The following is a 23,554-nucleotide window of genomic DNA, read 5'->3' as shown; positions in this document are numbered from 1 at the left end:
TTTTTTTTCCAGTCTTGCCTGTATTTTTGGTAGAAACCTAATCATCTTTACCTGGTTCATGTGGCAGACAGTCAGTTCAAATAAAAACACTGGATTAGGGTTAAAAATAAATAAAAATAAACACATGATCTGACTCTGAAATGTTGCTAACACTTGGCATCTCTAATTCCTAGTACAGATACGAGTGTGAGTGTGTGTGTGTGTGTGTGTCTTTGCATTCTTCCTACCTTACAGGAGTCCAATCTGTGCTGTGCAATAATCGAAACTTTTTCCAGCACAGTACGAAGTCGTGACTGCGTGGCGTGCGAGATGAATGTCACTGCTTCCATAGGGACCTCTGCGACTCCAAACTTCTTGGCTATAAAGAAAACACACACGTTTAGGAAAACATGAAACCGTTTTCAGTGTGAAACTAATAAGTGGACACCGCTTTCTCAAAGGAGCAGTTAATACATTTGCTTTTCGTCATTAAAACAAGATTTCTCATTTGCATCTTTGATTCTGTCCGAATTCAACAGCTCATTCGCTGTTTCATCATCTGGGAGTTTTTAATATAAGCTTTATGCTCAAGTTTAATTTGTGATTATTTTATCATCAGTTCCCTCGGCGCGGCGCCTCGTCTTTTTTAAGACAAATAACAGCAAAGGTGATTGCATCACTACACACACGCAAGGAATCCATTAAAAATGGAGGATTACATGCAGTTTTCATTTGGTACCTCTGCTCTTACACACATACACACCTACTGTCCTCACATTCGCACTGTCTGGATTAGTATGTGCAATTAACTCCCATAAATAGGACTCAAACACAAAAAAGTTAATTCGTTTCACAGTCTCACTGCAGATTCCAGAGTTACTTTACTAGCTATGCTCCATCAAGTGTGCAAGCAACATTGACCATCTCTTTTAGTAGGAGGAGGATAATTTAATTTCCTTGGGGCGAAACTCATCTGAAGTCATAACAAAAGAGAGAACAGTCTTTGGGAGGGTTACTATCTTTTTCCAACTCCCCTTTTAATTACGCAATTACCATACTTTTTCTTTGGCACCTTTTAAAATAAACCACAGCAATTATTTAAATCAGCTGAACAATACATATACTTCTCTCCCGTTCAGGCTTTGATACGGATGGAGGCAGCCCTGCTAGCCTTATAATTACCGTACAGTTCCGATATACTGTATATGTAGCTGTACTGTATTTATGCTTCCTAAATAATAAGATCTTTCAGGCACATTAATATTTCAGAAAAGGTTTAAGACACTTGAGAGCTACGGAAGTGGATTTATTTGAGCTAAAATCACTGCACTCTTGGATTGAGAGAAATCTTTTTTTTTTTTTACTTTAAAAAAAGGTCCTATCACACAGTTAATAACAGAACAATTAACTAGGCAGCTTGAATAATTTTGCTTAATTCTATACAAAGACAAAATGTATAACTAGAAATACCAGCATCAACAGGCTGTGCATGTTTTTATGTGATATGCTGCTCCGTTAACATCATTTAAAACACAGACAACATAAAGAAAGTTCATGGTATAAAATTGAATGTTTCCATTTTTTTTATTGCAGATAAGTGCTTGACAAAACTTAAACACAAATCATTCTTATTAGCGTCTTGTAGAAAAACAATGAAGTGACTAAAAGTGTAAGGCAACAACTTTTCCCCCACTCTTACTGGGACACTTCTGTTTGCATAGTAGTCGAGTATTTGAGGCGTGGCTTTACTTTGTTTTCCTTTTAAAAATTCTCTACTCCCCATGGAGTGAGAAAGAGACAAACGGGGGGACCGAGGGAGCATGCTGAGCTGGTACAGAAATATAAACATGGCCAAATCTTTCTAAGCCCACGTTTGCTCTACAATTCTCTGGTTTGTACACATTTTTCACACATGAACTGAAAAACAAAAGATCAACATTGATACTGCTGCAAAAAAGCTTCGCAACCTCAAAACATGGATGCTGTCTCTCACACAGCTTCGGCCCAGACCTGCTGTAGATCACCATGGTTTCCCTCGATGCAGCACAGAAATGCATTGCATTAGGAAACAAAGACAGGATGTAGCTGATTGCCACAGTCTGTTCCAATGATGATTCACCCTCCACACACTCTGCGTGCGTGTGTGTGCGCGCGCGTGTGCATGTATTGAATACCTGCCGTGCATCAATGCCACATCAATCTACTTGTGTCTATCCACATGTGTAAACTGATGTGATAAGCCTGTGTGCATGTATGTGCACAAGTGTGTGTGCGAACCTTCAAGGAATCACTGTCATTACTTTGAGGAGCTTTTCTAGAGCGCTCCAGCTGCGCCTGTGTTCTGGTCCCTGAGGTAAGGGGGGGGGGGGGCTGTTTTGCAGCTTCACCAATGAAACTAACCCTCCAGCTTATAGACCAGCCTGAAGACATTTGAGTGGAGGGAGAGGGAAGTTTTAAAACAGGAGGGTGGCACAAGTGTTCTTATGGAGGGGATAAAAACAACAGAAGCTGAAAATAAAGAGGGGGACAGAAAGTGGTACCAAATATTCGCTCCTCCTATCATTCAAAAAGGAACCTAAAATGTGTGTCCAAGGACAGCGAGGACCCCAGTAGAAGAAAAAGAATAAGAATTTGGGCAATATGGAGAGGGCCTAAGCCCTATCATAGAGCCAGACCCAATCACATGTGGGAAGGATGGACAAGAGCGGCCCATTATACCCTCTTTATAATGAGAAACCACATCCAACAGCAAAATTGAGAACAATGGGAAATCAGACTGTCTCCTTTTATTTTAAAATACAAAAAATGCAAAGAAAGCAATGGGATGCTGGAAACTATCGGGGGGGGGGGGTCACAGTGAAGTTTCATCAGGATGTGCAGCGATGCTCGTACGGTAAAGAGGAGCAGTCGAGGCTTCTGACTGAGTCGAGCTGGCAGGCCTGGGGAGTCTCTCTTGGACCGCTGTCAGCTGAGGGTGTGGCGAAGCCAATCACTGACACAACAAAGCTACATAAGTGCCACTTCCCCAGCAGGGGGCACCCTAGCCTGCTGCCCTGTTTCATGCTGAGTCCCCCCCCACCCCAAGGAAAGACTTATATTTTTAAACAACTCCTCTGCCCCAAGGTGACGGTATAACAGCCATGCCAAGAGTCCATGCACTGAAACATGGCCTGCAGGCGTCGGCGCAACGCTGAAGATACTTTAATTGAGATAAAGCGAGATGAGGGCGCCAGACTCCCCGTCACGTGGAATTATGCAGTGTGTTTTTTGATCTGATGCACCAAAGCTAGGTGCTCGGCACAGCTTTATTTTTAGAATTAATGCTCATTACATATTTTCACGGGTTTCACCGTGCAGCAAGAGCCTACAGTACATTTCAAGCAATAAAATTAATTGCCGGTAGCAAAAAAAGGTAATGAAGATATCGTCGCTCTGATGTGATGCTGCAAAGAAAGCAAGACTTCTCTGCTTTTATTGATTAGCGCATGCAATACTGTGTGCTATCAGAGTTCCAAGATCAACTAAAACGAAAGATCTCACTGCCAAGTCTCATTCCTCTAAAGCTAAACTGTGTTCCTTTAGTCCAGAGGACAATCTGACAGTGAGCCTTCAAAAGACAAACCCATGAAGTATTTATGTGTGAGCCTGAGGTCCAGTGAGTTCAGACAGCCACTGAAGAATTCATTAAAGGAGGTGAAAGAATTGTTAAGTGCATGAAATTTGAACCAAGGCCAAACAAGAAAAGGCTCAGCCTGAACCGCAGCAGGAAAGAAAATCAAGACTGTCTTTAGTGATGACACTATAAACAGAGAAACAACATGTTTCTAACACAAAAGACAACAGAGAGAGATTCCATCACTACCAGAGTCTAGACTTTGAGCTGTGGGTAGTTCAGAGTGGAAGGGTGAGGGCACACTTATAGAGCAAGCTTTTTCCAACAGTTCAAACAGCTAACTGGGCTTCTGAAGGACGAGCCTTCCCTCTGCTGCCAATAACATTTAAAATGTAAAGATTTTTGAGTTGTGATATTAACTCAAAGATGTGCAGGCGTCACTTATCTTACCTGTTTCCAATATTCTTCGATGGAGCAGTCCCGGATGGAGGAAGGCTTCATCTTTACATGATCGGATTTGAGTTCCCACTAGTTCAGAGTTGGTGGCGAGTATTCTTGCACTCTCCTCGTTGAGGTTCACCCCAGCCATGGAGGCTACATCATTGATGTCATCATCATCCCTGCAGCATGAGAGATGGGTGATTGGCAAAGTTCACACTACATGTTGTTTAAAATCCATTCAAATCATAACTGAATGAGCTCTCCTGCAAAAGAGAGCTCTACCAAAATGCATTGTTGTTAAGTGTATGCAGATATTCATGAAGTAAACAAAGTATTTAACAAGCACCAATACAAATACACATACCGTATCATAATTAAAATGTCATGATGAGTAAAAAGACTCAAAATAGATAGATCTGTTCTGTTAAAATTTGCACAGTGATTGGAACACCCAGGCGCTGAAGACACATCGGGGCAGTTGTCTTGCAGGTTTATGTTCCTGAACCAGCATTAGCGAGTCCTACTGGGTGTTCTGACTTCCGTCTGCGTACTCCACAGTGAGCATACATCATGGCATTATTATGGTGGGAAATGACCATTACCAATTGTAAGAAACGATGCAAAAAAAAAAAAAAAAAGAAAATCACAATTGCAAAAAGACTCAATTCTGCTTGATTCATTGTAGAAAAAGAAATCAGTTTGAGAATGAAGAAATGCCTTTGTATACCACTAAACATCCAAATACATTCTGAGATCCTGCTTGTATTCATGAGTATTTCTTTATAGATGGTAAGGCACATTAGTTCTGTGAGTGAGTGTTATGCGTTGGTCCTAATGGCATAGAATTCCCACACCAGGGTCTATTTGTGTCTGCATTCCGCGAGGCTGCAAGATGAAGAGTGTTCAGAGGGAGGTGCGTTGGGTTACGTTGCTCCTGAGGATTGGCATAGGGATGTTATTAATCTGACCATATATTAATGTGAGCAAACTCTCTTGGCACACCATCGGGCTGCTCTTTGATTTGTACTTCTCATTTCACTGGTCATTTCTCACAGGCCTAATGCAGAATTTGTGCTCGGGTCATTGCATTTGATGATTAATGAGGTTCCCTGACAATTCTCTTCAAATTGTCACCAAAAACAAATTCCCCTACAATTATTGTACTTGGCAAGTAAAGATGGCGACTATGTCTCCATTAGCGGAGTGTTGACTTGCTATGCTTACAGGACTGGCCCAGAGCAAGATGTGGATTTTCTGAGGGAAACAAAGAACCACAGAACACATGCAGCGCGGCCTCTCACCGCTCGCTGGCTCACCTCCACAGTCATTTATGTTCATACTGCCCGTGTTGGTTGCGACAGACCCTGTGCACGCGCGTGTTGCTTTACTCTTGTGTATGATGTGGACACACACTGCTGATCAACTCCATGCCACCGCGGGCATCCCGTTCCTTGGTGTGGCCACAGAGACCCGATATGAAACCTGACACTACAGCAGGAGGTTGACAAAGACAATTAGAGCGACTCCCTTATCCTCACACACCCCTCTACCTTCTCCCCTTCTAATTATGCCTTCACAGAGACTTGTCTCCCTAACGACACAAGCATGGATACATAGGACTAGGCCCTGTGCTGCCCCTCAGGCGGTGCGCCTCTCTTTATTACATCCTCATGGATAACTTAACCTGTCCTAAAAAGAAGCACGCCTGGGGCCATGTTCATGCAGTTAGAGAAGAAACTGCTTCCTCTGCATCACACAGCTAGATGACTTCATCCTGTGCGTAACACTGTGTGACAAAAAGCTTAGCAGTTGGTTTAAATATCACTCTTTATAGATAGTGAGGAAAATAACAATGTGAAATACAATGTCTGCTACACCTTCACTACATATTTAGCGTAATGGATAAGACATGCAGCAGTAGAGTCTGTCGACACGCTGCACCTTTACCATGACCACAGTTTACTGAGCACAGCGGTGGAGAAAAGAAAACACAACTAAGCTACAAAAGAATAGAACGGTCAGTGTAACACTTTTTATGGGGCAATAGAATTAGGCCACATGAGGCCTTAATAATGTATAATTTATCATTTATAATCTATGATTATAATAATTATTACTATTATTGTTGTTGTTAATATATTATTTGCATATTTTAGACAGACAGACAGACAGACAGACAGATAGATAGACAGATAGACAGATAGATAGATAGATAGATAGATAGATAGATAGATAGATAGATAGATAGATAGATAGATAGATAGATAGATAGATAGATAGATCGATCGATAGATCGATAGATCCAGCCAGCATCCATTGGTAATTTTATATTATCAGTGAGTGATCCTTTTTCTTGGATGGTCTGATTTCCAATGGGGCTCAATTCAAATGATAAAGACATGTCTGACATTAAAAGGAGAGAATGAGACATGGAATAAAAATATTCCAGACTATACCTCCGGACCAATAAAGCAGAGATGCAATTAGCTTGCACAGAAGCTAAAGAGCAGCCTCTCAGTTATTGGTTTGGGTTGGCTCCAGGACACAAAGCCGGCAGTCACATGAATGCATATGCATGACGTTTCCATATCAGGCTCGTGCTTCAGAGGTGGCAAGAGGATTGCAATGCCAATGTGTGTGTGTGTGAGTGTGCAGATAGATGGGGGTGCATCCAGATCTGCTGGCCTTCAACAGCATCATCGCAACCATCACACCGACCCCCACCCCTGTGCTCAGGCTGGAGGCCCTGATTGATCCCTGTGACTAACACCCGGCACATGCAGGCTGGTCGCACCCACACCGAGAGACATGGCCCACTGGAGAAGACTCTCCATAAAGCAGCCGGGGGCTAACCGGCAGCTGCTGGGATTCATGACCCAAACGGGCGACACCACTGGTAGCGTAAGAGGGACAAATAAATAACAAGTTAAATGCTGATCCTGACCGCTGTCGGGCTGTCCACAATTCATTAATCAATTAAGTTTACAATTCATCTGAAAAACTGAACATGTTAATTTTGACCCAAATTAATCGTATTACCGAATTGAACCCTAATGTCTACATACATTCAGAATGACTGATGACACATCCCCGGTTTTTCAAACAGCACGTTTCCATTGAAAAAGTTTCTGAATACAAGTTAAGTTATCGTTCTATTAAGTATGAAGTAGCATCTTGGATATCGATCGTAATTTAAAGGCAGCAACTCGGAGCAGATGCCATGTGTGTTCAGCAAGTCTTTCATGATCGTACGCACACATTAACCTCCGGACCCACTGAAGGCAACACATGTGAGCCATGCTAACCTCAGCTAAATATGACAAGCTGAGAAACATTGAGACATTCTGGTACGAGGATAGTCTCTCACACTTCATGTGTCTGTGTTTTTTTTATTATTAAAAAGTAAGTAAGTAATAGTATATTAACTTTGTGATTTGTGGTTTTTGGGGATACGTTCATAATAACAGAGCCCGTAATCTGATTCTAATCAAATTTTATGAGTTCTGAGTTCAAAGTCTCTGCATCAGCAATTTTTGAGGAAGACGCTTTCAAGTTTTAATCGAGTCGCATTTATTCTTACATTTTAACAGCCACTTCAAACACAGTACCAACCACAGAGAAACAAAAAGGTTCACAAGGACAGAATTAACACTGAAAATGATGTGAAGGTGTGTTATGTTGCAGGTGTGTCGTCATAACTCATAAACTGTGCGGGGGTTGGTGTGATTCGGCGTGTCCACCCTGCTGGACAGGGCTGGACAGAGGCTGGAGCCGAGCTTGGAGGTTGGCAGGGGGCTGAGGGCCTCGGCTGGCTTGCCTGTGATTACAGCGGATGCAGAGTGTTTACACAGAGAGACTGGGGGTGGGGGGGGGGGGGGCAACATGGGGTGGGCACAGACAGCTGCTTTCACTCTGTACTGTAAACTACACACACATTCGTACACAGACAAGCACTTACACAGAAGGCTGTAGCTGCACTGGAACCCCCCCTACAAGCCCTGCAGTGTGTGTGTGTGTGTGTTTGTGCTACAGCTGGCCCCCTGAGACCAGTGGCTCAGAGTGACAGCCAAACACACATCAGCCCCCCCCCCCCCCCCCCCCCCCCAACATGGATGTGTGTGAGCCTGGTGGATGCTGAGTGACCAGGCCGGCTGCACTCAGTGGGGTTTCTTTTCTTTTTCACAAGGACTTCTCTTTTACACTTGGATGTAACTTCATGCTAATAATCTCAACTGAAAAGTCCGCACCATGCTACTAATAATCATAACTGTCAGGAGGAACTCAAAGGGAACTTTGAAAAACTTTGCAATTAATAAATAAACAAATAAATAAATAACTATAGGCAAAATAGTTCTCAAGATTTCTTAGGATTTTCAGGAAACACAGCCTCCACCTGGGAAAAGTCCTGACCTCAATCTTTGGGATGAGCTAGAGCAGAGACTGCGACTGCGAGCCAGGCCTTCTCGTCCAACATCAGTGTCTGACCCCACAAATGCGCTGCTGGAACAATGGTCAAAAATTCCCATAAGCCCACTCCTGAACTCTGTGGAGAGCTTTCCTAGAAGAGTTGAAGCTGTTATCGCTGCAAAGGGTGGGCGAACATCATATTAAGTCCTATGGTTTCAGAATGGGATGTCACTCACGTTCAAATGCGTGTGACAGCAGACGAACGAATGCTTTTCGCAATATAGTGTAGGTGCAGATCAGGAAGAATCACTCGCCCTAAATAAAACACAATTATGCCAGAAAATGACAGAAATGTTTCTTGCGTGGCAGCGGTGCTATTTGATATTAGGCTTATGTTGCATCCAGTGTGTTCGTGTGTTAAGGGCCACAGCGATTCACTGCAGGGGGAAATAGGTTGTCAGTAACAAGCGCGTCTGACAGCTTAATTACAAACACAGCTAAAGATTTATTGGTTTATCAATCAGAGCCTCGGGCCTTGCCTTTCCCCTCAGGAGACGGGAGCCATTACGATGAACTCATTGGCCCATGTGACCCAGACGCTCTTCTAGCCTCGGCCCAGTCACACCAGGGCAATTCTAAACGCCGGCTGCTGTCAATTTACCCCTGCACACAATTTGAGACACACTCATAAACAATTCTCTCCTATTTTTAAGGCTATACACACATGTGCTCACGTGCACCCAAACAGGGACACAAACAAACACGTACAGATCGAGGAAAATGTGCAAACATGAACATACGCACTGGTATGTATACGCTTCGGATACACTGACAAGCACAAATACACAAAACATAGACCACAAAGGCCAGCATGTGGGCGATGAACCTTTTATGTTTTGAGACAAAAGCCGAGCTGAAGCAGAGACAAGACCAGAGAGACAGAGCAAAGCTCCAGGCTGGATACCGTTTGTTTGATTTAACCAAAAGGTATTTTCAGAACCACATCCAGAAATTCCAACCATCTGGACACAATTACCGCATTTCTAAATTAAGCTTTGGCTCATTTCTAATCCCGCCGATGAGTTGTGACACTGACACAAGGAGGGCGATCGTGAGGGTGATCTATTGGCTGGCAGCGTGTTGCTATGTGGTGGGCGCAGAGAGAAAGAGGGCCAACGATCAACCAGCCCGGCAGCCGGGAAGGCAGGCAGCCAGGTGGCCAGCCAAGCAACTGGGATAAACATTCCTAGCCTTAGCTCAGAGTGTAGCCTGTAGTCATTGGAGGAATCCTGGTGAAATGCTACCCCCATGTGATGGATGCCAGCAACAGCAGGCAAGCGGCAGTGCTGGGGAGACGTACCTGAAAGAGCCGCCTCCTGGGTCATTGAGCTTGTTTTTCTGATTCCCAGAGATCTGCACAGTAAGGCCCATGGGACTTTTGCCTGCTTGGATGCAGGCTCCCTTCCCCATTGTGCCTGTTAATCAAATAAGAAAAAAAGAAAGCACTATAAACAAAACAGGAAGGAGTAATGTTATCATTGAAGTGTCCCTTTCTATCTGCGTCAAATATCCTCCTGCCTGACGACTACCTTCAACTGTGACTGTCATCCTCTCCGGGGTAGATGGAGGGGGCTGGGAGGGGAGCCATACTGCCGCTCTCCCCAGGTTGGTGCGGAAAGCGTCACTCTGTCAATATCACTGCGCTTCACCGGCTCTCGTTACATTCTTAAACCGCATCCTGCTCCGAGATACGTTTTCCAGAGAGGCACAAGGACTGCCAGAGTGAATTTAAACTTGATTTTAACAGGCATGTTCCTAGCCAAGAGGCACAGAAAAGTATTTTTAGAAATATCCCCGCATTCCAATTTATGGGCATAAAACAACCTACAGATCTTTTACTGCAGGCAATCTTGGGAAGGGGGGCAGATCAAATTTGTATGCACCTCCGATCATACGCGCACACACGCAGTCATACACAAGCAAAAAACGGGTACCGGTACATACACGTACGCAAGTTACACACACCACCTGAGAGCACACAGCTCTCTTAGGGGAGCGTCACACCCGATTGGTGTTTGGGCGATATTTGTGGGCTTCTGTGGGAAGAGTGTTTGTGAATCAGTGTGAGTAAGCAGCGCTGCAAATGTTTGAGAACGCTTTATAACCAGAAAGGAAAAAAATACCTGTTTTCTCTGTGGCTCTGTTTACACGTCTTAGATCCTACTGAGAGAACATATTCTGTTTCACTAAAGGTTATCTTCGTTTAACAGATTTCACCAGCTCTTTATTTCAAGACAATGTCAGACTGAAGTTTTGCCATCCTGAAGTACCTGGCAGAGGCTTACGAGCAGAAATCAAATGTGGAGTCTAGAAGCAGATGAAAAGTGTGGGCATTTAATCAAAGATAGAACACTAAAATGTACATTTTCAGAACTTTTATCAATCTTTTGCTTGAACTTACTTGAGCGTGCACATTTCAAAAAATCTTTTTCTGAGTCACAAAAACAAAATAATGCCTTAAATATACTAAAAACTCAAGATGCAGTACATGTGATTCAGCCAGAATTGGCTGCTAAATGTCCTCACCTTGTGCTCTGACAGACTGTGTGATCATCATGGGCATCCGGACCTGGCCACTGACAGCAGATGCTGTCTTCATACCCTGAGGAAGCAAAAAACAATGAATGAATGGCTGGGGTTTCCTGATCTGGGTAACTGGAGTGTTATGTTCTTTGATTTTCAGAATGTGTCCTCTTACAGAAATGCTGATTTTGCCTTAAATACGGCTTATCCAACATGCAAACTTCCTTAAAACAGTGTTTTCCTGTAAAAGCATCCGTATAATACCAGTAAACAATATGTCTGTACATTAAAAATTATATAATTACTCAAATATATCAAAATTATAGCACCTGCCACCAGTCTTGCGGCCTGAATACTATTTTCTTTACTGCTGTATTAACATCCTAAGATCTTGGTTCATCCCTGATGATGCATTCAACTTTCACATTTTGGCATTTCAAGAAACCATGAGAATTAAACAAATTTCAAGAGATAAGAGGAGATTCAAAAGTATCAAGATGCATCCTGTTTTTTTTTTTTTTACACTTTTGCACAATCCCAAAGGGAAATTGTTCAGGAAGAAATCAACTTCAGCTCCTCCTTCAAACTAAGTTGCCAGAAATGATGCAGGCAAGCTGGCTGAGAGCCACTTGACTTTTGTGCACTGATTTCTATTCTACTGTAACATATTACAAATATCACAATATTACAGAGGGAAAGATGCAGAACAGATTATTTTTACTGCAATTAGCCCAACAAATTGTAACAAACATATTAAGATCTACTTAAACGCACAAGGAGAGTAGATTTCTGTCAATGTATGTGACCTACATTTGATTCAGATAAGGCAATAAAAAGTCAAAACCGCACAAGGCTGCAGTGGAAAAAGTAGTTTAGAAGAAGTAGTAGTGGTAGAATAAGAAGCAGGCGCAGGGGGGCTGTGGTGGGCTATTAGAGTCACTTCCTTCCTTGGAAGCAGCCACAGGCCGAGCCTCAGGCTCAGCCATACATTTCTACCAGTTTGCTTCTCGCTGCATATTTTTTAGCCTTGTTTTCCATTCCCTGACACATGCTATATTACTGTTCAAGCTACGGAAAAAAGACAGAGGCCATTTTTCCCAGAGATCCACTGCAGGGGCCTGTGAGAGTGGGAGGAAAGAGAAGAAAATACATTCAGCAGGCACCTCTGGGCCTGCCAGTGACGCAGTTAGGAGGAAAGAAGAGTCAGGTAGAAAGTTTGAAATCAGACTAAATGTCTTAACACGCATTGTGACAGTGCGCACACACACACACACACACACTGCAGCTCAACACTGATTGATAATCAGCTGTGGTGAAATATAAAAATGTAAATAAAAAAGACGATCATTTGTGCCATCGGTCACATAAAATAAACAAGCTGTATTTACATTGAACTCACTTTGTATCCTTTCAGGCAACTGTAACTTCTAATTGAACCTTGGAAATTGTGATCATTGTCTTTGTAATGTTTTCAATTGCTATCATAAAGGTGTAATCAATTATTTCAGTCTTTAGTGAATGATTAGCCCCCCCCCCCCCCCCCCCCCCCCCCCCACACACACACACACACTCGTCTGGGATCAGCGTCGCAAAAGAAACTTCACGGAAGTTCATATCTTTAAAAACAGTCTGCTTTCATTACAATTACATGTAATATTTGGCATTATCGTGAGAAATGCTGCTGTGGTAGGAGCAGATCTTTCTTAGCCTAATTCCACTACATGTCTGGTTTTAGACTTTTCATGTGCCAGGGGCAATCATTTCTTACTAATGTTTTGTGTGAGAGCTTATGCTGGTGTTTATGCATCTGTGTGTGTGTGTGTGAGAGAGAGAGAGAGAGAGAGAGAGAGAGCGAGTGCCAGAGAGAGAGAGACCAGAGGCATGTTCTGGACATAGACTGCGGCCGCCACATTGCTTTAAAATTGACCTGGGGCTGACCTAGTTACCTCGCTTCACCCTTTACCAGTAGGCGGGCAGTAAGCGAAAGAGGGGGAGATGAGAGCGTGATACAGGGAGAGAAACCAGAAAGAAAATAAGAGAGCAGACGGAGAAGAGGAAGGAACATAGAGAGAAAAAAAGAGTGTGAAAAATGGTGCGTTAAAAGAGGGAAGGAAGGTGGGACAGTGAGCAAAAGACAGAACCCTCTAGCTGCCTGGACGAATCTCAGTCTGACCTCACTTGACCCATCAATAGACGGCTGTGCTCCGCATGAATGCATTCATTTCAGAATGTGTGCAGCAGCTTCATCCGGTCGCCGACATGATGATGTGAATCCGCCGAGAGGTAGACTAGTTCAGAACCCTGCAGGTTAGTTGGACTTGTTTTAGATGCATATCCTCGATATCACTGCATGAACTACATATTCAAATGCCAGGGGGGGACTAAAAGATCTTTGATTTGCACACAGCGTGCAACAATCCTCAGCAAAGATGTCTCCAATATGCTTTTTGACAATCATTACATTTTCAGGAACACTTTACAGTGTCAAACAAAGACAGTCAGACAAATAAGAAAATAAGAAAAGAAAAAAATACGTCTAAAGAGACAAAATCACCAAAGACGGACGACACAATGTGATTTTCTGGATCAACTGAAATGTTCCCTTTTTGACTTTATGACAAGGAGGCCATCCTGGGTGAATAAATAAATCAATTAAAGATGCACTGACAGAGCTTCTTTAACCAGAGGGGTTTAATTCTTGTGTGTGGGCATTTAGATTAAACTATCCATTTAATTATCATACTTAATAGCAAGTAAAAAATGTTGTTGGTTGAACTCAAATAAATCATCTCTCATCTCTGAGCCGTTGCAATAATCAACGACGTGCCCTTCAACCAAATCTTTGCCCACCATCTGGTCTGACCAGTTGCCAGCGGGACGGGTCCTACCCAGGGTGTGAATATCCAGGCCTATGGCTGTAGATTCTCATCTATACCGAGTGGCTTCATGGAGATTTGACAGTATGTTCTTACAACGATCCCGTTTTGTCAGCTGACTGTGAATCGAACTCACGATGGGCTGCGTGACTTCCAGCCAAGGCAGCGTGACTCTCTTCAGCCAAAGGATTCAGGCTTGTTTAGAATCTACTAACACACACACACACACACACACACACACATCGACACCAAAGCCTGCAGGTCTGCATCCATCACATTCAGCACTTCTCTATTGAATGTAGAAATATTGCGGGTAAATATTTGTCACATCTATTACCTGACCTCTATGACTCTTCATCTCTCCTTTCTCACACACCTCACATACAGATTGTCTGCGCATACACACGTCTAGTGTAACAGTAACAGAGGTCAACTCAGTTCCAATGTGAACTGCAAAAATGTCTCCACTGGGGTCTGGCCCAGCTGGTCCACTCACACATGTATACATACCACAGCAGCTGCATGTCCCAGAGTCCCGGGAGGCAGCGCTCCGGAAGCGGTGCTGACGCTGTTAGGGTGGTGTATTCGGGCAGCAGGCCCGGTCACCATGGCAGGAGGGGTGCCGCCGGGTGCTGGTTTGACTCCCTGCTGCTGAGGCGGGATCAAGAAGTGCTGACTGTTCAACAAAGACAGCCTCAGGGCCGGGAGGCTCTTCTGTTGACGGTCAAAAAGGGGCCACAGTTTGTTGTCAGCGACCAAACCAGACAAGTACACAACTGCTGTGGTCGTTAGCTAATGTAGCTCGACATTATCAGGAAAAACAGGGTCACAAGCATTCTAAAGGAACAACAGTTCCTGTGTTTTGTACTTTATGAAGTTGACGCTCACCTTTACAGTGAATTTAATCAGATTTCAGGAGAGCCAACCTACAGAATGTTAATGGATGCAGCGTACTTGGGTCACGTCTGATAGCTGATGTTGCTCCATACAGACTATTTCAGACAGATTTTATTTTACGTAAGCGACCGAAGATTGCATGACAACATGTGTTTGTGGCCGGGTTGGGAGTCTTTGATGTGACGCTCATCACGGTTACCGGCAGGGACGACTGCGGGGGCCACTGTCACACACAGTCAGACATAAGGCCAGAGGGGTGTGTGTGTGTGTGTGTGTGTGTGTGTGTGTCTGTCTGTCGAGCTTTGCCATCACGGCTCTGGTGTCAGAAAAAGGTCTACTTTGTGGGTACGTTTTTTTTTTAAACCACAAGAGGAGGCAGGTTAAATGACGAATCTTGCTGTTCAAGACAAAAAAAACTTTATAAGAAGGACCCACACCTTGAGAAACGGCACCAGATAAGGCTGCGGAGATGACTTGAGCTCAGCCTGCAGGCGACTGGTGAACTCTTCCGGGTCTATCTTGGCATCCTGTTGGGTTAAAGGTAAAAGACAAGAAAAGACAGACAGTTCAAGTGTGATGGTGATTTTAAGACAATATGAGGTTCCATTGCCGCGATCGATGATGATGCTCGGTTCCCATCCGGGCACCTTAGGTTGGAGCTCATTTGTGTGTAAATGAAAGACAGAAAAGGCATTCCCAGGCCAGCCGAGAGACATAGTCTCTCCAGCTTGTCCTAGGTCTTCACCAAGGCCTCCTCCCGCCTGACACGGTAGTGTGTGTGACTTAATTTACTGTACAAGCGCAATACTTCCATGATGTCTGTATGAAATGTGCTCATTTGGTTTGGTAGCTCACCAGCAGGTCCTGGACCAGAGACTTGACATTCTTCGAAGTCTCAGGGGAAGGAGAATTATGAGACGCCAGCTTGATAAGAGTGGCCAGGAAATTCTTGCACTTCTTCACATTCTCTTGCATTTCCTGTAAAAGTGAAAAACAAAAAACAGACAACATTTAGCATCTGTGCATCGGATGACATTAAAGGTCTTAAGACTTTATGTGTAGGGTTTTGAGGGTTTTTTTAATATTGCTGTAAGATAGACTGCAAATGTCGGACCTTCATTTAAACACACCATTTAGGATTTACTGGTACCTTTGGTGCAGCATCATCATCATAATAATAATAATAATAACGTCTGGAAGTACTGGCGTCTAAACACAGAAAGCAGTGAGATTCTGCATCTGTATGAGCTACAGAAAGGTTAGCTTGCATTTCTTGCTGAATCTACATGTCCTTAAATGAATGTTGTGTCTTTGCCTTGATGTCTGTCCATCCTCGGCTGGTCAGTACTTGTGTGAGAGCCTCTGTACCCATCCAGCTGTGTGATGCTGTGGGTCCGAGGCTGAGCTTCTGACACAGCCATGCTGCTGGCAGCTGTGACAGTGGCTATGCCCTTGAGGGTGGCATGTGGATGATGCAGGGGGAAGGATGTGTGTGTGGGGGGGGGGGGGTGCACAGACAACAGAACCTGGGCCACGATAGGAGCTCCGGGTGTAGTGGAAATGCCCGTCTGCGGAGGCTGCGCTGGCTGGGAGGCAGTCTGTGCGAGGGCCTGGGGGGCAATAACCACAGGGGCCGGCTGTGGAGCCGTCACAGCCACGGCCGGTGCCACGGGGCCCTTCTGGAAGAGCAAGAAGAAGACAGGGAGATAAACAGGACGTGACGCCTCGCTTGCAGCAAGGCCAAAGAGAACAGGAGGCAGGCGCCACAGCGCTCCTGTCACATCCGGTGTCCTGACTTCAGTGGACATTGCTTAACAGACAAGGAGGAGGAAGGGAAGGTGGTGACAAGCTGCAGGCTAGAAAAGATGCAAAGCCATCACAGCTTTTCTTGATGGTCACCTACTTGATAAGGAAAACCACACATCAATGGTTCTTTTCCCTGGTCACGCCAAACATTAGCCATCAATTGTGTGCTTTCTAGTAGCGAAATGAGGGGATGAATGACCAGAAAATATCTCACATCTAAAACACAAAGCCCAACAGATAAGTTGCCATCAGCAGTCTCTCACTCCAAAGCCCTCATCACCTCTTCCAAATCTCTCGGGGCCTGTTCACACTTGGCGATAAAATGCATTTCACGTGATGAAATCACAATTGGACAGTTCTAAACACAGGTGTGAACGCTCCCAATACACAGACAGGACATGTTAGTCTCCAGTTGCTTAAGTCACATATGGATTGGGGCAAGGCCAAATGGACGTCAACATATGGGAAGCCTTCATACAGTAAAGAGAGCCTATATACATTCATATCTGCATTTGCAAGATGACAAATCTCCAGAACCCAGAGGAAAGATCACGATGAAGAGCCACAGTGGCCCCCTACTCCAAACACAAGTATACAACACACTGCACATTTCCTCTTCTGCAAAATGTGAACGCATAATAAGAAAAATAAAATGTGCGCTGCCACTGCGTCTCAACTGGATCCAGATACAATCTGAACACACAGTATTGGGATAGGAAAAACTGTCTGATCAGAGCCTCCGGGGCCTCATAAATAAAATAGATTAGCTTAAAATATGATCTCCACCAGTGCCAGCTTGCAGCACAGGGCAGCGATGCCTGCCAGTCCTACTTGTTTCCGTTGGTGGAAATCATTTTTTATTTCCACATTTTCTCTGCAAACTTTCTAACATTACAGTATATCTAAAAATAAATGGCCCTTCCATTTTGTGGGTACATTGAGCAGAAAAATGTGTGTGATTTTCATTATTAATATTATCTTATTCCTCCTCTTTTCTATATTTTATCTGGCTGCAACACGTAAAGGCTCAGGAAAGTTAAAAACCTCAACTATAATAAAATAAGATTGCTCCTTCTTGTGCTTTGATAAGATATCGCATTTCATCTATCCATCCATTATACTGTAGACATTTTCTCTACAGCTGCTTATCCACCTTGCAGGTCACCGGCCTGCTGGAGCCTATCAAAGCTGACCACGGGCGAAAGGCGGCGCACAGGATGAGACGCCAGCTCATCGCGGCCTCACTCCACACCAGGTCTCACTCCTATCCCCACTCAGACACCAACCAAGGTTCACATGCTACTCTGTATTATATGTCTACTACAGAGCCACAGAACCATGTCTTGGCACGACCCATCAGGGATGCCAGAGGAAAAAGTGAGGCCGAGGACTGAATGAAAGGAGGATTGTCTCACTGGGCGGAGTGCAGGACAGGAGGAGGACGAAGTAGAGGAAGAAGAGGAAGTCTGGAGGACAGGGCTGGAAGGAGTGGGAGAAGCAGACGGCAGCATCTTGGCCGGGGTCAGAGGACACTGCCTGGTGGTCTGAGCGGTCACAGGAGACTGTAGGAAAGAAAAGACCACGACACACAGAGGCAGAGAGAAGAAGAACAAGAGCACATAAAGACATGAGAGAGGACAGGTGAGGAGATAAAGAACGTCTATGGTGAAATGTGACAAAAAGACTGACGAGAACATGAACTCAGGACAAAGAAAGATATGGGCAGCATGACGAGAGACAGAGCAGCGGAGGAAGAAAAGAGCAGTGGCGTGCCTCGAAGACAGACGAGTAAAGGTCATGACAGCAGGACAGATGGAAGACGGCAGCATGTTGGTGGAGCCGAAAGCAGGGAGGAGCTCCTTTGGTCACATAGCAGAGGATCGGAGTGCAAAACAGGCAACATCACACGCCATTTATCTACAGAGGAGCTAATGGCAGGGAAGATTCTGCCTCTTCTTTTTCTGCCTCAAGTGCAGAAGGTGTGAAAATATATATATATATATATCACATTAAGGATTAAATGACCCTAAGTGGTACATGGTGCCATTGAATGTTGAGTGATGTTTGGAGACACTGGTTCAAGAAGAGTTGCACACTCAGATCTGCAGTAGCACACAGGACAGAAATATAAAACTCTGGTCCAAGCCAGAGAGAGATGCTTATATTCTACCTGCTAAATGAGCACTCACAGCTCCACCAACAGCAGCGTACGGAAGACCGGAACAACCTGAACAGATCTGGATTGCAATCTGGATCACATGTTTAAAAAAAAGAAAAGAGGTTGAACATTATTCACCTCCTCGAACCGTCGTTCAGGGAGATAATAAGTGAGGTGTTGTTGATTTTAGGTGCGATGTTTGTATTTTACAGTCCATCTCTGCCTGCGTACTGAGAGGTGCTGTATCAGGTTGAAAAACAAATAAAACCCACAGTAGATAAAAAGTGGACTGGCAGGCAGCATTTTTTATTTTTTTTATTCAACCCACAGGACCATTATAGGCAATCATGCAGATTTGTGGGCAAATTATTTAACAGTTGTGTTGATTACAGCACAATGTGCTATCGGCTACGGGCCAATGCAACCCAGGGGGGGGGGGGGGTACCTGTGCCCTGACCACTGGCACGCCGCCTTCCATTCAAAGAAAGGCCAGAGCATTCACACGCACACGCCTGAGAAACACTAACAGGCAGCAGGGAAAACAGGCACACACACTCACACACACGTAACAAACTCCACTTGCACACAAAGGAAAACCCACGAGCAGACACGCAACCCTGCCAAGGACAGAAGACAAGAGGCAAAGAAAAGAGTGGAGGAGAATAAGTAGGATAAGCGAGGCTGGGAGGGGGAGGAGGAGGAGGAGGAAGGGGGGGGGGGGGTTCTTCTCCAACAAAGTTTAATAGGATGCCAAAGAGTTGTACTGAGGAGAAGTGAGCATATGAAGAATGGGAGGAGGTGTTATGGGTAAGGGGGGGGGGGGGGCTGATAGGAGCCGCGGGGTGCATCCCACCGCTAGCAACGCCTGTCTCCTGCTCGCTCTCTTTCCATCTCAAACACACTCACAGACACACAAACGCAGTGAAGAACCAAAGCCTTGTTAGGTTTTAAAATAATCAGGCAGTTGGATGATGAATGATTGAACAGGTATGGAAGGAAGGAAGCTCAGGATGCCTTCCGCTTCTCCCCTCAGGGGTCATGGTGAGAGTGACAGGCCGACGGAGAGGTGGAGCTCTGGGAATAAACACCATTCCCTTTCATTTCTCTACTCCTGCTTCTCCTGTCGAGACGGCAACGCCGCAACCCGTTAACTTGTCATCAGCGTGGCTGCGAGAGGCAACGACAATCTGCGACTCTCTTTTGAGCGGCTTTCCTATCAGGATGGATGCAGATCGGATGAGCATTAGCGCTAGAAGCAGGAAGGGGCTGCTGTTAAGGAACTGATGTGGACTTCTGTCCGGGCTAAGTTCTACACCCACCACAGGAGCAACAGCGTTTGGAGTGTTCCTTCAGTCAGGAGATTACTTTATCTCGCTTCTAAAATCAATTACTTGGACAGAAACGAGTATCAGTACTGGCCGGAAATGTAGCACTATATAGTGATCACAAACAGCATGGTATACCAACCGTAGCACGCTGCTATACATTTTCTATTTTTCTATATTCTCAATCCGTGAAATAATCATCAGGAGGGAAAACAAACCTGATATTTTAATATTTATTTGGCCGCAGAATTTGGATTGGGTCCAAGTAAAAATTCATAATCCAACAGATGTATTTTTGTCACAGGACTAGTCTTTTCTCAGATGCTGCGTGGTAACTTTTATTTTAGCTCTGCAACGACCACGTATGTGTAGCTGAGATGATAAAGATTCACCGCTGGGCCTGGGAGTTCTAAGCTACTACCATTAATTATGTTTGCTATTTTTCCTTTTTGCTTTCACAGACTGATACTGATACTAACAGTAGTAGAGGACGGATACGTGTCTGAGTACTGAGTTTCGAACAGGGAGAATAGGAGGAAGCGGGTTCAGGAATGAAAGCACAAACAGAACCAGACTGCAGCTGTAATGAAAGACAATTAAATGCCGCCATCTAGTGTCTGTCTTTTGTCCTCACAGCTGGCGATCTGGTGAACGGACCCCTGAGAGCTACAGGAGGCCTCTTCAACATAGCATTGCTTGCTAACAGACAGATAAAGGATCACTACTATTACTACTACTACTACTATTACTACTACCACTATTGTACATTCAGCTATCAAATTCCATAAACACCGGTGGTCAATAATCAACCTAGATATTGAGGAACAGACAGACAGACAGACAGACAGACAAACAAACGCCTCGGTGGAGGTAAAGATGAAATAAATGAGTAATGACTCAGTGTCTAGTATTTTTAAATTGTTGGTCAACGAGCCGTTTGAATGCCACAATAATCATCTGAACAATTTTGGCTTTGCATCGGTCATAGTTGTATTATTTTAAAACACTTTAAAGACCAATCAATACAGTTATAATGGAATATGTAAATTGATTTTAAAAATATTCCCGATGCTGTTTCAGCTGTCCCACTGTGGTGAACTGAACAATGCTGCTTTACTTTATATGAGGACATTAAGAGAGAAACAAACATATCACTATTATTATCTAGCGATAACCACATTATTAGTAGTAATTAGGTTCCAAAGCTGCGTGCCCAGCAGCATCAGCTCCGGTTCTTACACGAGTGATGTATTCACAGGTGATAATAAGCAAACTCCAATTAATGACTCAGTGGATCATTAAATTTTAAAGAGGGGACCCCATGGAATCCTGTCAGCGCTTTAAGACATTAAATCACTTTGTAATCTCAGTTTAAGCTATACGTAAAATAAAGACTACCATTAATAAAGACTATCATTAATCACATCCCACTTAGGGTCTCACCGTGAGGCTGATCACTTCCAGGGAGTCGAGGAACACCTGGCATCAGACTCTGGCTGCAATAAGGTCAATTATTCCTTTCGATTAGCCTTAAATCTGAATGGGAGCTGATGGGCGGGACCAGCAGCTAGCTGGACCCCCGACTGTGAATAATCCGTGGAGCTCATGGCCAAGAAGAACATCAGACAGCCAGAAAACCTTAAGCTTCAGGCATTGAACTAAATAACTCGGGCTGGCTAGGGGTGATCGTGGCGCAGTGGTTGAGAGGGTCGTCCTATGCTCGAGAGGTTGGCGGTTCGATTCCCAGCTCAGGCACGTGTGTACACTGTCGTTGTGTCCTTAGGCCTAGGTCTGTAGCTGCCGTAAACCAAATTGCCCTCCGAGGGGAAAAATCAATAAGAAGTGTTTAGTATTAGTCTATGAGTTGTACACTTTTATTATCCTGCCTTAAACATATCTCAAGCCACTGTCAGCAAGTCAGTCCCGCTAAAATATTTCTAACTTGCCTTTAGACATTTGCATTATGCGACGAATGGATTTATTTAGCTGCTTCTTGTCTTTTTATGACGATGTTAAAGTTATCCTTTTCTGAAGTTCAGCTGACGAAAGTTTGAATGTTATTTTTCTTTCAGCTGCTGAGGTCGCCACACAGTGGCTGCCTGCAATCTGCCCCGTGGATCTGGCACGGGTTTATCCTGGTCAAGTAACGCCGAGCAGATCTGGATTCAGTGTTTTGCCCAGGATACTTCCACAAGTAGATTACAGGGGCTGGAGATCAACGCACAGACATGTCCAACAGGCAGATAAATACTCTCACCGCCTAAGTTAACTTTACTAAACAAAATTAACAGAATGCGTGTGCGTGCGTCTGTGCGCGCGTGTGCGAAAACAGTCTCTAACTACAAAGAACAGGTCAATGGAGCCACCTGAGGCTACAAGGAATGACTCGCCAGTTAGGTTCTCTGCTGAGCATGGGGAGGCTGTGGCTCAGTTGGTAGAGTAGGTCGTCCAGTGATCAGAAGGTCGGTGGTTCGAAGCCCAGCTCTAACTGTCTGCGTGTCGAAGTGTCCTTGGGCGAGGCACTGAACCCCAAATTGCTCCTGGTGGGTCTGGCAGCGCCCTGCACGGTAGCAGCCGCCCACTGGTGAATGTGAGGCCTAATGTAAAGCGCTTTGAGCGCCGCTAAGCGGTGGAAAAGCGCTATATAAGTGCAGTCCATTTACCATTTAGCACCATTACTCGTCAGAGAATGATGCTGGCGAGGCCACAGGGAACCCTTTTCAAGAATGTTCTGGTCCTGGTAACATTCCCAACATTTCCTGAAAATGTCATCAGAATGCATCCAGAACTTTTTGAGTTCTCTCGCCAACAGATGGACGGACAGACGAACGCCAGCGATGACATAACCTCCGCCTCGGTGGAGGTAATGATGGGAAAATCTGTGCAAAATGACCAGTGCACTCGCCCCGGTGTCTCCCCTGCACCGACACGTCACACAAGCCGGCTTCACAAATGTCGCAGCGTTCCAATGTCTCCACAAACAGGCAACAAAGGGATTTGATCCAGATGGCAATCCTTCGCTGCTACAGTGTTGTTATTGTCACTTAATGGGTCACTTTAACCATAAAAATAAACACATTAGGAAGAAGAAACTATACCATAATGCCATGTCTTCTGATAATTGGTAAAACAAAGCACAACCATGGTGCAGAAATGTGTGCTACAGTCCCACAGCTGCTACTGGGGCAGCTGTCATGTGGGTTCGGTCCCTCTCACCTGTGGAGTCGTTACTCTAAAAGTTGCTGCTGTGGTGGGGGCGGCAGGTCGCGGAGAGACGCTGTTCTGGGCCTGAGCTTGAGCCAATGCCTGTTGAGGAACCATCACTAGCTGGCCCAAATCTGTCCGTATGAGCACCATCCCTGGAGAATCAGAGGACACTCATTACAGGAAACACTGACAACAGCAATTACAGTCAGCATTGAGCCAAATGGAGATATAATATGGATGTAGATGGCAGATTCACAGACTT

General features: G+C 44.6%; 1 protein-coding gene across 1 annotated transcript in view; it reads right to left on the bottom strand.

The window, feature by feature from the left end:
- LOC137913735 (transcription initiation factor TFIID subunit 4-like) overlaps positions 1-23,444 on the bottom strand; it is a gene marked incomplete at its 5' end in the record, with an annotated part of 59,734 nt that extends 36,290 nt beyond the window's left edge. Inside the window, 11 exons of the mRNA XM_068757367.1 lie at positions 228-358; positions 4,043-4,212; positions 9,801-9,915; positions 11,027-11,102; positions 14,410-14,613; positions 15,234-15,323; positions 15,652-15,774; positions 16,323-16,475; positions 18,018-18,164; positions 18,773-18,775; positions 23,302-23,444. Of these exons, the coding sequence (XP_068613468.1) occupies positions 228-358; positions 4,043-4,212; positions 9,801-9,915; positions 11,027-11,102; positions 14,410-14,613; positions 15,234-15,323; positions 15,652-15,774; positions 16,323-16,475; positions 18,018-18,164; positions 18,773-18,775; positions 23,302-23,444 (1,355 nt within the window). The remainder of the gene's footprint in view (positions 1-227; positions 359-4,042; positions 4,213-9,800; positions 9,916-11,026; positions 11,103-14,409; positions 14,614-15,233; positions 15,324-15,651; positions 15,775-16,322; positions 16,476-18,017; positions 18,165-18,772; positions 18,776-23,301) is intronic.
- Positions 23,445-23,554: the final 110 nt, after the last annotated feature.

This window comes from Brachionichthys hirsutus, unplaced genomic scaffold (genome assembly GCF_040956055.1).
Source record: "Brachionichthys hirsutus isolate HB-005 unplaced genomic scaffold, CSIRO-AGI_Bhir_v1 contig_197, whole genome shotgun sequence".
In the NCBI taxonomy this organism is placed as follows: domain Eukaryota; kingdom Metazoa; phylum Chordata; class Actinopteri; order Lophiiformes; family Brachionichthyidae; genus Brachionichthys; species Brachionichthys hirsutus.
The sequence above is the reverse complement of the archived record's forward strand: the minus strand, read 5'-3'. Positions and strand labels throughout refer to the sequence as shown.